Below are 12,337 nucleotides of genomic sequence, written 5' to 3' on the forward strand. Positions count from 1 at the left end.
CAGCACTGCACACCACTGTCCAATCACAGGCACCCAAAGCACCCATTCCACACCCACATACACAACAGTATACACACACACGCACACACACAACGCTAAATAACAAAATGTATTTGAGCACAATCACAGCTGTTACAGGGGATCCAGTAGTGAGGCCTCAAGGCGTCTTATGAGCAGAGTATCGTTCAGACCGAGAGCCACGTTCTGTCCTTCTACCTCTGACACCACATTAAATGTGAGCTCCCCCCCCCCCACCCCCCACCCCCCAAGGCCTTTCGGGAAATAGCCACAGCTCCTCCGGATCTCGTTCGCCCCCCCCCCCCCATTCAGTCCCATTCAACGCGGCCTCTCTGGCTTGGGCCCGCTGTTACACTGTGTAATAAACCCATTCGGTATACAGAGGGGTGCTGAATGATTTAATAGTTCACCTCCTCTAAAGAAGCCCTTGCACTGTGCTCGACCGGCTATTTGGAAATAAATTGACTTATTCAGACAGAGGCGGCACGGGGTGGGGTGGGGGGGGCTGGGGGAGGTGGGGGGGGCTGGATGTAAACCCAGTGCAGCACTGCCACTGAGTAAGGTGAAATTGCACAACAGATCCCCGGCATGGATATTGAGAAAGAAAACAATTTTATTTCTGAAAGGCACTTTCAGGTTTTTCGTGGAAGGTGCTTTGATTGCCATGCACGCGAATCCACTGCTCGCAGCGCAGCACTGTGAAGTGTGAACATTTCATAACAGCCAACGCCACATCCTTCCCTTCGCAGAAAAAAATACAGGGCTTTTATCAAATAAAAATGAAAATAAATTTCACAAGGCTGGTCTCTTGTGTGTGTGCGCGTTTATGATTATGCGCGTTTGTGTGTCTGCGATTGTGCATCTATGCATTTGTGTGTTTTGCATTTTTATGTTATGCATGGGTGTGTGGCTGTGCACTTGTGCAAGTGCACATCTACAAGCATACACTATATATACATTGAAATAAATATGTACAGTGCAGTCTACAAGTACCAGGACTGTGACACAATTTTTATGGTTTCAGCTCTGCACTCCAGCACATTGGGTTTGAAATTAAACCATGAATATGAGCTTAAAAGGATATTTCACTTGGGTATAATGCAATTTTGTGGACGCTACCCCACTGTATTTGCGTGGCGTGAATACTAGCAGCATCAGCCGTCCCTGCTGACTGCTAATGGCATCGCCGTCCCTCCCGGTTGTCCGGATCCCAATTCACTCCCATTCATTTCTGGGACCTCGTTGAAACGAATAGTTTTGAAACGCAAACTAACTATGGAGGACAATAGATCAATAAAAGAGAGAAGAAATGTCAAAAGGTCACCGTGGAAGATCTCTCTCTCTCTATGTATGTATATTACATATATATATATATATATATGTACTGTGTACATATATATATATAGAAGGAGAGAGAGAGAGAGAGTGAGAGAGAGACAGACAGACTGTGAGAGAGAGAGAGTGAGAGAGAGAGAGAAAGAGAGAGAGAGAGACAGTGAAAGTGAGAGAGAGAGAGAGTGAAAGAGAGAGAGTGAGAGTGAGTGAGAGTGAGAGAGAGAGTGAGAGTGAGAGTGAGAGTGTGAGAGAGTGAGAGAGTGAGAGAGTGAGAGAGTGAGAGAGAGAGAGAGAGAGAGAGAGAGAGAGAGAGAGCACCATTTTAATGGGAGCTCTCACCTGCTGTGATTAGTACACTCCTAGGGGGGTTGCAGATTGCCAGACTGGATGGGCCACTGGTCTGCAGTAATCTGATTGGGCCTAATGGAGAGTGATTCAGTAATTAAAGGATGGGTATGGGTGGCATACGTGCACAGATGATGCGCCGTTGTGCCACGGCCAGTTCCAACTATGGCACAATTTACCATTACATTTGCCGTCGACTCTTCAGAAGAATTTCCATAAACTGCCCTCAAGCCAACATATCAGTGCACCTGACTGCATTTGGACAGTTTTCTTTTTTCCGCCCATTTGCATCTGCCTGTGTGCAGTGATGAGGGTAAGGGCAAGCGGATAATGGGGTCCCCCTCAGTACCGCCACAGTGTGTGCACTATGGGAAAGGACCCCCAAGTCACAGCTGAGCAGAGAACAGAGAAAGTGGGGGGGGGGGGGGGGGCAGTTACCATATGCCATTCGCTTCTCAAGCAACCGTAGTCACAAGGACAGAGCCGAACATGCGAATCCTAATACTCATGCAATTAAGAAAGCAGCGCTACTTAGCTCTCTGTGCCAATCTGTGTGGTGCCAGGATATTGGCTGAATTAAGCATCAGAATGGCTCGTTATAATCTGGCTGGCACTGATAATACAGCCGCGATGCCCGTGTCCCAGTGAAGGTACACAAACGTGTGTGTTTGTTGCGCGGGATTAAAAGATTAAATTAGGGACGCGGCCAACGACAGGCAGTCACAGTGCCAGCTCTGCCGCTGCATAAAATAACAACAAAAATAATAATATTTCAGCACCAAGCCCATCCAGCCAGAATTGTGCACGTTCACCTACGATGCGCAACTTTAGGCTGTGCACGTTCACCTACGATGCACAACTTTAGGCTGTGCACGTTCACCTATGATCATTTGTGTGAAGCTTTAGGACGTGTACATTCACCTACAATCATTTGTGCACAGCTTTAGGCTGTGCACGTTCACTTACTGTACAGTCATTTGAGCACAGCTTTTAGGACGGGGGTCAGGAGCTGGGGTCCGGGATCAATCTAAACCTCATTCTGGACCATTTTGGCCTACAGTCCACATTTTTGCCTTTGCACATCCCCCCCCATCCCCACCCATCCCCACCCCCACCCCCCCCTACATACACACCCACACCCACGCAACCCACCCCCCAAAAAACTAGAGTGCTTTAAAAATGTCAAAGTGGTCTTGGATCAATGACTGACTGCTGGGAGAAGACGGAAAGGCGCACAGCTCAGTCCCATTGTTCCCCTCTCCGCATGCATCCCCGAAATATCGAGTTTGAGGGAAGTTGTGATTGCTTTGATAATTGTATTTACGGACCCCATGTGGTCGCAACCAGAATCCCCTTCTCATTAAACAGAGGAGAAACAAGCACAAAACGCACAGATGATTATAACTCGCATCTCAGGCAGGGGCCATTGTGGATAAAAAGGCTCTGCCAAATTACAGTGACGATGATGAGGATGATGATGATGATGATGACAAGAATACCAAGCAGAATAAGAATGAGGAATAGCTTGTATGGGAGTGCACACTTTCCCCAAGTAATTACTGCATTTCACTTTCAAAGGTATGGAAGGTATTAACTGCTTAATGTCACTCAGCAATAGACTACCAGACTAAAACATTACAGAGAATTGATGTGCAATGTTTTACATAATTCAAGGAATATATTAAAACCATTTCACAGAACATTCATTTTAACTCGTTATTTTAGATTTTGTATTGTGCGTACTTTAGAGATCAAAAGAAATGCTTTCATGAAGCTATATAAAATAAAAGTAAAGTAAATAAACTGTAAATGAATCCAAGCAATGGCAAAATTATACCCACACAAAAAGACTAAGCCAACATGTTCCTCTGTACAATGTAAACATTTTTCTTTTTGTTCTAAAAGTCATAGTAAATATTTATCAAGACCAGGAACATGTTATGACATAAAGGGTCTAGTAGTTACAAGTAGTTCACAACAGTGTAACTCAAACGAAAAGATCTACACATAAAACAGACGGGCCATATGCTGGCACGAGAGACGACGACACTATATTACAGTCATAATATACTTTTGGAATTAATTTGTTTTTAGTTCATGTTAATCAGTATTTCAAGCTATATATTGGTTGCAACATCAGCACTTACGAAATGAGATATCCTTGATTGCTTGATCCACTGAGCCTCCGCGTCGACGACGACAGAGACTGTCATTACAACCGTTCTTCAGATTCGGTGTGTAAATCTTCTCTGGAAGAAAAGTGGAAATTTGAGGGTTCGGTTTCAAAGCTATAACTACAGCGTCATCTACTGGTCACATATGAATACAGCGGCGTTTTAAACATGGACTACTGCGTATATTGATACGGTATCATTGACCATGATACTAGTCAATAGACATTAACTACTTTGCTTTATTTGCATATTTAATTTGATTCCATTTGGGAAAACCACTAGTTTAGCATATTAGTGTCACTTTATAACACTGCAGTGAAACGGAATTAAAAACTGAACAAAAAAAACACGTCGCTGAGCATACATTTGTCTTCCGATATTTGTTTGTTGATAGCAGTAAACGTTAGCTTACCGGTTCATACCTTGAGTAAAAAAGTTAGGATGGAAGCGCAAAGACAAAGAGACGACCACACCCAACTTCCAACTCTTTCGAACTGGCGCGCCGTGTTTGATCGGGAATCGCGGAGCATTCTGGGACGGCTCCGCCATCTTTGGAGAATACGAGTTTAAAGGTCTGTATGTCAGCTGTGATCTGTCACTGTCACCAGCCGTTTTAAATAATTAAACAAATACATTTTTTTAAATAAATGTATAAAGAACGTGAAAAACTGAAATGACCGTAGAGGGAAAAACTCACAAAAGAGGCAAGGGAGCGGTATCACCAAAAACTTTTATTAGTAAATAACATCGACCCGTACCGAGTTGCCAAGTTCTGAGCGGTCTACAAATCTTGACAGCTTGCCACCGATTAGTGTGACCGATGTCGGCGCCTATCTAGTGTTGGGCGTTAGCGCCTACACTTGTCAGCAATTAAAAAATTTTAATCCTTAATGGCCCATGCCCAATTCACCAACGGGTGGGTGCAAGACCTTCAAATCCACCGAACAAATGCTGACTAATGTCATCATCCGGACAAAGTAACTATGTGTTTACTTATGCTAGCTAACTAGCTAAATCCCCCACTTAACTTCCATGTTGGAAACGCGTGAAATGTTATTCCGTTGTCCAGTTTAAATTTGGTTAGTTGGTCGTGTGGATGACTGTTGCAGCCAATTACACAGCACGCTTTGCCAACCATGGTGTGAAGTTGAGTCATTGGTTTTTTTGTCAACTGAAGACTAACGTTAGATAGCTAGCTACGCACCGTTTTCTCCAAAGATGGCGGACTTGCTGTTGATGACGCCACATTCCCATAGCATGGAAGCTATATAATGCTTGGTGAGTGGATATTGTCTGGAGATACTAGCTAAACGTATGCAAATGTTGGCTGCAAATGTTGGTGCAAACAATTATTCCACTGCCCGTTGTGCCCAACCTTCAAACCAACTAAGAAGACAAATATTCAGAGGCATGTGGACGTGCATTTCAAAGGTATGCTGATGTCAAACCCAAATTCATATCTATTTGAAACGACACCAGTTCTGCCTAGTCTGCTCAAACATCAGACATTTTATTTTTACTGTACATATTGTTTATGCCCTGCACCTGAACAAATTGGATGTGGCCATTCTACTGTACCATCTCCTTTGTAAACTAAAAAGGTAGCATTCAGGTGACTAGGCTACATCAGAATCTGTACAACTGGCATTTTATGAGAAAGTTTAAAATGTACAACATTGTTAATTGAAAGTTATATGTGGGTGGGTAAATTGGTGAATATGCTCTAGAACATGGTTTGTCATGGATTTATAAAAATACAAGTTTACACTGGGTTTGCACTGATGTTTTATTGTGGTACAGAAAGGACTGGCCTGATAAGCATTCTTTGTTTGCAGTTTACTTCTACTTGACCGCTCCCTGGATGTTAGCTGAGACAATCTTCTTGTCAGAGCAGATGCCTACCTCCCCTACTGTCAGAGCAAATCACCAACAACTCTGTGGGCCCCACTCATCTCCCCCTGCCCCCTCTTTCAACAGTTTCTCTGCCTAATCTGTGATGTACCACCAAATGCATATATTACATTACATTACATTACATTATAGGCATTTAGCAGACGCTCTTATCCAGAGAGACGTACAACAAGTGCATAGGTTTCATGATGTAGAGGCGCAAAAGAAACACTAGAGTGAAGTAAGGATCGTAGTGCCAGAAGTGACCACATCGATCAGGACTCCAACCCTGTAGAGTAAGCTTGTTCAGCAGCAAGAATCCTACCAAGTACAAACTAGCACTGGAATCACACCTAATCATACAAAAACAATCCTGCCAGATACACTAACATAATCAAATTATCCTAGCTAGGTACAATGAGCTGAACTATAGGCTAGGGAGGGGTGGGGAGAGGTGCAGCCTGAAGAGATGAGTCTTCAGTCTGCGTTTGAAAGTGGTGAGATTCTCTGCTGTTCTGACCATCACGGGGAGGTCATTCCACCAGCGAGGGGCCAGGACAGACAGCAGACGGGAGCGGGAAGTGCAGACGCGAAGAGGGGAGGTGCCAAGCGTCCAGAGGTGGCAGAACGGAGAGGTCTGGCTGGTGTGTAGGGTCTGATGATCCTCTGAATGTACCCTGGTGCTGACCCCTTAGCTGCCTGGTATGCAAGCACCAAGGTCTTAAATTTGATGCGAGCCATAACAGGCAGCCAGTGGAGGTCAGTGAGCAGGGCGGTGACATGGGAATGTCTGGGGAGGTTGTAGACCAGACGCGCTGCAGCATTCTGGATGAGCTGCAGGGGTCTGATGGCGGATGCTGGCAGACCAGCCAGTAGCGAGTTGCAGTAGTCCAAGCGGGACAGGACCATCGCTTGAACCAGGAGCTGGGTTGCGTAGGTGGTGAGGAAGGGGCGGATTCTCCGGATGTTGTACAGGAAGAACCTGCACGTTCGACTCACCGCCGTGATGTTCTGGGAGAGGGACAGTCTGTTGTCCATCACCACTCCAAGGTTTTTTGCGGTGGGTGATGATGACACCACAGTGTCCCCCAGGGAAATAGAAAAGTCAAGAAGGTTAGAGGATGGAGCAGGGATGAAGATCATCTCCGTCTTGCCTGGGTTCAGCTTAAGATATATATATATAGGGCTGAAAAGTCTGTGGCAGTTGTCGTGAAGAAGGGAAGGCCGTTCGCCCTTTTCTGGTTCCAGAACGTGCAGCCTGATCCTTGTCACATGTTGCTTGCTTCTTGGGACTCGCTCGGCAGGATGCGTCGCTCGTGCGTGGCTCTCCTGGTTCTTCGACCACCGCTAATCACAGGAGCTCTTCAGAGCCCCTTATTCCTCCCACAGCCGACAGCCGAGGGTATACCATAGACTGAACACGCGGCATATGCACCAGGCTCCGTTACAGGACTTGCGAACTCTTACTGGTGTCCCGGTCAGCACGCCTGAGGAGGAAGAGCCGAAATCACATTTTCTTTTGACTGTCAACAGGAGGTCAACTTAATACGCAGACCTCTTCCCCCTGGAAATAAAATAATCCAGTTCTGACGGCCCGTGTGAGGGACTAGTAGTTCTGAACCTGCAGTTTCTGTGGGCTTTTGGTTCTGCCCTTTACCCTGCCTATATTAGGGGGGCACACAACTCCGGTCCTGGTAGGTAGATCCGTGTGCCGTTTCTGTTCCAACCGATTACCTTAGATTTAGTTTTCTGACAGCTCAATACCTGTGCTGTTTCACTCCTGTACTCGAGTGCAGTAAAATCTTTAGGATGCACTTGCACTCTGTGCCTGTAGCTGGTGCCTGTGCAAATGTCAGATCAAGATATGATTCAGTCAATCAAAATAATTAAGAGCAGACGTTGGCAAAAAAATCCGAAAATTGATCTGCCCGTTCCCCTACCTTACACCAGATACCATAATCCACACAGATTTCTCCCTCCTTGCCCACCCCAGATTTATACACTACATCGTGCCTAACATACACACAGAAGTTACCTGTAAATAGCCACTATAATTACCCAATTTTTCCCCTCAGGAATTGTGCCCCCCCCCCCCCCCCCCAATTCACTTTTATACAATCCATGACTGTTTGGCATTTTATGTGCCTATGAATTCTGCAACTTACATGTATTTCCAAATGATGCCACCAACAATGCCACCAAGAATGAGAAGACCTACGAGGAGAAGAACAAATAATTGATGGACGCATTTGACTTTACACTTGAATTCAAAGACTGCACACTGAAAGTGTAGATCCACTCAGGCCACAGATTTATTGTTAGGTGCACAAAGGCATGTTCCCTCTCCCCAGTTCTCCTTTACAGCCTGCAGATTATGAAGGTGGCAAGTTTGAATCGTGGATACACAGTAGTTGTGGGAAACATAATTTTACCTAAACAGATGGGTACAGCAATGGCAGTGGCGTGGTCTCTAGTCACCAAGAGCGGTGTTCCTGCGCATCCAAGAGGGGAAAAAATAAAAATACATTTTTTTATATTCTGATAGAGGCTACTCAGAACATGCCTTAATCACAACATCATCACCATACAAAGCAGTCTGAAATAAAATAGTACAGACATACACCTCTGGGTGGGTGAAAGAAAGATCTGAAGTGCAAGATAAGATGTCGCACTTGCACGCACACACACACACACACACAATAAAGTATGAATCAACCCCATGCATTGTGTGCGGTTCTGTTAATATGCAGTCCAATTGCCTCATGCAGATAATGAAACTGCGTTCAGTCATCAAGACAATGTTTTCAAATTTGTACATAATGCTATTTACCTACAAGTCTGGTCATCACAGAGGTTTAATGGATAGAGACGTAAGACTATAAATGAAATCATTGCGTCATGCATGAATTCAGCATGCACGGCTTGTGGTGAGCTCCTGTTCTTTAGCCTGCAATCAGAAACTCACCCAGGGAAGCAGCTGAAGGAGTGGTTGAGGATGTGTGCCATGTTCCTGTGTAACCAAGAGGGGGCAATCCACAGTTCAGATTTTTAAAAAGCACTTCCATGGCTTTACATTAACCATTCTTCCAAAAGATATTCCGTCATTCGGTGTTCTGATGATGGTGGTGAAGAGCACTGTCGGTCCAAAATCTCCCATAGGTGTTCAATTGGGTAGAGATCTGGTGACTGCCAAGGCTATAGTATATGATTCACATCATTTTCATACTCATCATGCCATTCAGTGACCCACCGTGCCCTGTGGATGGGGGCATTTCATGTGGATGCGACCCTTTCAAAGCTTTCACATCGTAAGGCTACGTTCTGTCATTCACACTGTAAGGCTACTCTACCATTCCCAGTCTAAGGCTATGCTATATCCTTAGGCGACAGTGTGAATGACAATCAGTATTATCAGTTCCTGCAGTAGAAATAAAGAAAAGCACTTACCGGTGTAAGGCTTGGAAGGTAGATCAAGCTCAGCGCAGGCTGCAGAGAGAGGATATTATTACACACAACTGACATATGATTGCACAATGATTGCATGATTGCAGAATTTCAGCTGCATTTGGCATTTTGACTGACAATCTATGAATAGTACCACATTTTATGCATTTTTACAACATAGTCATCTGCCAGCTTTCCAGATCCTTCAGTCCCACCCACTCCACTCTACACCACAACAGCAGAGCTCACAGGCAGGAATACTCACGCTTACTCACTGAGGAGATTAACTCTCCATCAGCCGAAGAGAGGTTCTTCCATTCAAAGTCAAGGTCATCCGCAGTTCTTAGCACAAGGTTACCATCAGGCATCTGACAGGGCTCATCTGACTTTAGGTTGTCCAGGAAGCACTCTGGGATTTCTTCATCTCCTTTCTGCCATATACTCTTGTCATTTCTTTTCAGCCATATTCCAGTCACGACAGTCGCGCAGCGTGGTTCCGGGCAGACGGCACACATTCCTGTGACGTGAAAACAGGAAGTCTTACCTTCAGCCACAGCGTTCCCATCAGTCATGACAGCACACCAAAGACCAAACAAGTGAGGGGTTTGTGTGGGTGGGACTGAGGGGGTTGGGGGGCAGGGGAAGGGTAGGTCCAACAGTTAAAAACAAAACAGGGTCTTCTAAACGGAACAGCCAGTTTCTACAGTTAAATGTGAGATTAGACATAAAATGGAATGACCGTTCTGAAATCACAGATTATAGAAATCAATTTAATACAATGCACGTACCTCATGCAGATAATGAAACTGCACTGACTTATCATGTTGATGTTTTAAAACTTGTACCTAATGCAAGTTACAGAATTCCTACAAATCATTATGGGCGTTTAATAGATGGAAAGACAAGATTTAAAAAATCATAAAAATAAATGAAATAATTTACTTATGCATGAAAGTTATTTTAGTTATACTTTAGATAGTTTAGATAGTTATACTTTTAAAAGGCACATCCACAGCTTTACGTTAACCAATGACGGTGCGGAATCATCACCGTAGTGACATACATGGAAACAATCAACTGGAGACGCACAGTCCAGGCAGAATGACACCTCTCAACATTTCATGTGATAGGCATCTCAACACTTTAAGGGCAAATCCTAATAAAGTATGGCCAACTGCTGAACAGCGCAAGCCACTTTAATACCTTTAATTTAGCCTAATTCCTTTTTGTGTCACTTACCATAATTCTCCATTAACTGAAGTGATATCGCTTATTAATATAATGTTAGTAGCCTGTTTGGTTACATAAGGTTTATTAGATGCAAAGCTGGCTTGTAACTCACTCAAACACTCACTCATTCATGTTTAGCAAGCTGAAGATTCTCCATAAGGGGAAGCTAGTGCTACATAAGAGTGGCGCTTCACATTAATGACACCATGTGCTCGCGCAGTTAATTTCCACAGTAGAAGGTCAGCAAGGTGACAAACCTCTTCTTGGAGGGAGAAAGTTGACAAGAAGAAAAAAAAGTGGGTAGTTACATATAGGATTACACTCTGTACTACTTACCTGGTTTCGGAGTCTCACTGCTGTTCACTGGCTCAAGTGCTAATGCCAGTAGGAGCAGGACAATGTCTGTAGAATAAGTTGTATTTGACTTTAAATTGAATGTTAGTCATTGAACATAATTAATCTTTGATATGTATGCCTACACGCAAAAAGCAAACAAAATTCAGACAAGCGCACACACACAAACACTTCCCAGATACTGCATGCGTTTACAACCAAAAACGAACAGAGAAATAAGTACATAAAAATGCAAACAACTCTGAAAACGTACCTGCCAACATTTTGATTGTCCACAAGTGATACTGAAGACCAAATGGCGCCCGAGTGTTCTGAGGGCGGCCTTCTGTACGTCTGTACTCCACCTGCTTCCTCTTCCTGGAGCACACCTTCCTCTGTCCCACTATCTTGTTGGTGAGCTTCATTTGACCTGTCAGTGCGAGCAACACTTAAGAGTTTTCATATAATTCATGAATTCACCCCGAAGTCAGACAGTGCTACTTTCTAAAACAATATTTGACTAACTTAAATTGCTTAAATTGTAACCTTAACACAACCACCGAACAGCGTTTTGAAATAAAGCCGAAATGTAAGCCAGATTTATTTGTAATGTCGAGTGTGGCATCTTTGACGAGAGTCAGTATTTATAGTCTACTTTGGGGGTACGTGTAAAGACCACCCCAGAAAGACTTAACGCATTTATTTCATATTTATTCGAGAAAACTAGCCGTAAACTATTTAAATACAGGTCCTGTAAAAATACACATAGCAAACAGTCTAAATAAGGGGGAGGGGGACAACTTCATGCATATACATTTAGTTTTAATACAGATTCTTTAACAATATCAACTTGGATGACAACAATGACGTTTTTTCTACAACTAGGTACAGGTTGTTACAGATATTTCGCCTATTTTATATACAGTTGCAAATGTGTTTACGTTTTGCAGTCTATCGTGCGAACCCATTTTACCCAAACCCTGACAGGCTCCCTGAGGTCAAGCCAGCCGCCACTTCGGAAATCAGTCAAGCCAGCCACCACGTTATTTCCTACCATATACTAACACTAGATGATAAGTGGAAATGAAACTTTCATTTACACGGTCATTGTAGCAGACGCTCTGTATCAGAGGGAGAGGTCGAAACAGAAGCTTGAAGTACGAGGCTGCACCGCAGACCACCGGTTTAGTCGCAGTTGTCTGATTGCTGTTAGCTCAAAGTTCTACTCGCAAACCACTTAGCGGATCTGGACGTTGAAAATCTATACTTAAATTATAATATAAACTGTATAAGATCTACCGTACTGTAAAATTAGGGTACCCAAGACAGAGACACGCATTAATCAACCTTCGAAAGTCGCGCCAGGCTGATCCACGTGTTTTAAAAGGTCACCTATCAATATCGCCAGACCCTACCTATCGACCTCTCGTTCTGCCAACCTGCGTTGCACTCCTTCGTCTCTGTACTTCCCGTTCGCGTCTGCCGTCTGTCCTGGAATGACTAAAGACTCATCTCTACAGGCTGCACCTCTGTATTTGGCAGGATTGTTTTGTCTGATTCTGATTAGG

The 12,337-nt window shown here is 44.1% G+C and overlaps 1 protein-coding gene across 3 annotated transcripts in view; it reads right to left on the reverse strand.

Annotated features, from left to right (window-relative positions):
* Positions 1 to 11,740, reverse strand: part of LOC135242193 (uncharacterized) — a 96,543-nt gene extending 84,803 nt beyond the window's left edge. The window contains exons 1-11 of one of the 3 annotated variants that reach the window (XM_064313158.1): positions 11,044 to 11,740; positions 10,773 to 10,838; positions 9,472 to 9,723; positions 9,210 to 9,248; positions 8,728 to 8,772; positions 8,195 to 8,254; positions 7,928 to 7,976; positions 4,285 to 7,249; positions 3,846 to 3,947; positions 1,693 to 1,773; positions 785 to 1,256 (exon numbers count right to left, since the gene is read on the reverse strand). In XM_064313158.1, the coding sequence (XP_064169228.1) occupies positions 7,207 to 7,249; positions 7,928 to 7,976; positions 8,195 to 8,254; positions 8,728 to 8,772; positions 9,210 to 9,248; positions 9,472 to 9,723; positions 10,773 to 10,838; positions 11,044 to 11,194 (705 nt within the window). In that variant the 5' untranslated portion in view covers positions 11,195 to 11,740 and the 3' untranslated portion in view covers positions 785 to 1,256; positions 1,693 to 1,773; positions 3,846 to 3,947; positions 4,285 to 7,206. Of the gene's footprint in view, positions 1 to 784; positions 1,292 to 1,692; positions 1,774 to 3,845; positions 3,948 to 4,284; positions 7,250 to 7,927; positions 7,977 to 8,194; positions 8,255 to 8,727; positions 8,773 to 9,209; positions 9,249 to 9,471; positions 9,724 to 10,772; positions 10,839 to 11,043 lie in introns of those variants that run through there. The other 2 variants (XM_064313157.1, XM_064313160.1) reach the window with 2 other exon arrangements.
* Between the last annotated feature and the right edge of the window lie 597 nt (positions 11,741 to 12,337).

This window comes from Anguilla rostrata, chromosome 16, assembly GCF_018555375.3.
Source record: "Anguilla rostrata isolate EN2019 chromosome 16, ASM1855537v3, whole genome shotgun sequence".
NCBI classification, from domain to species: domain Eukaryota; kingdom Metazoa; phylum Chordata; class Actinopteri; order Anguilliformes; family Anguillidae; genus Anguilla; species Anguilla rostrata.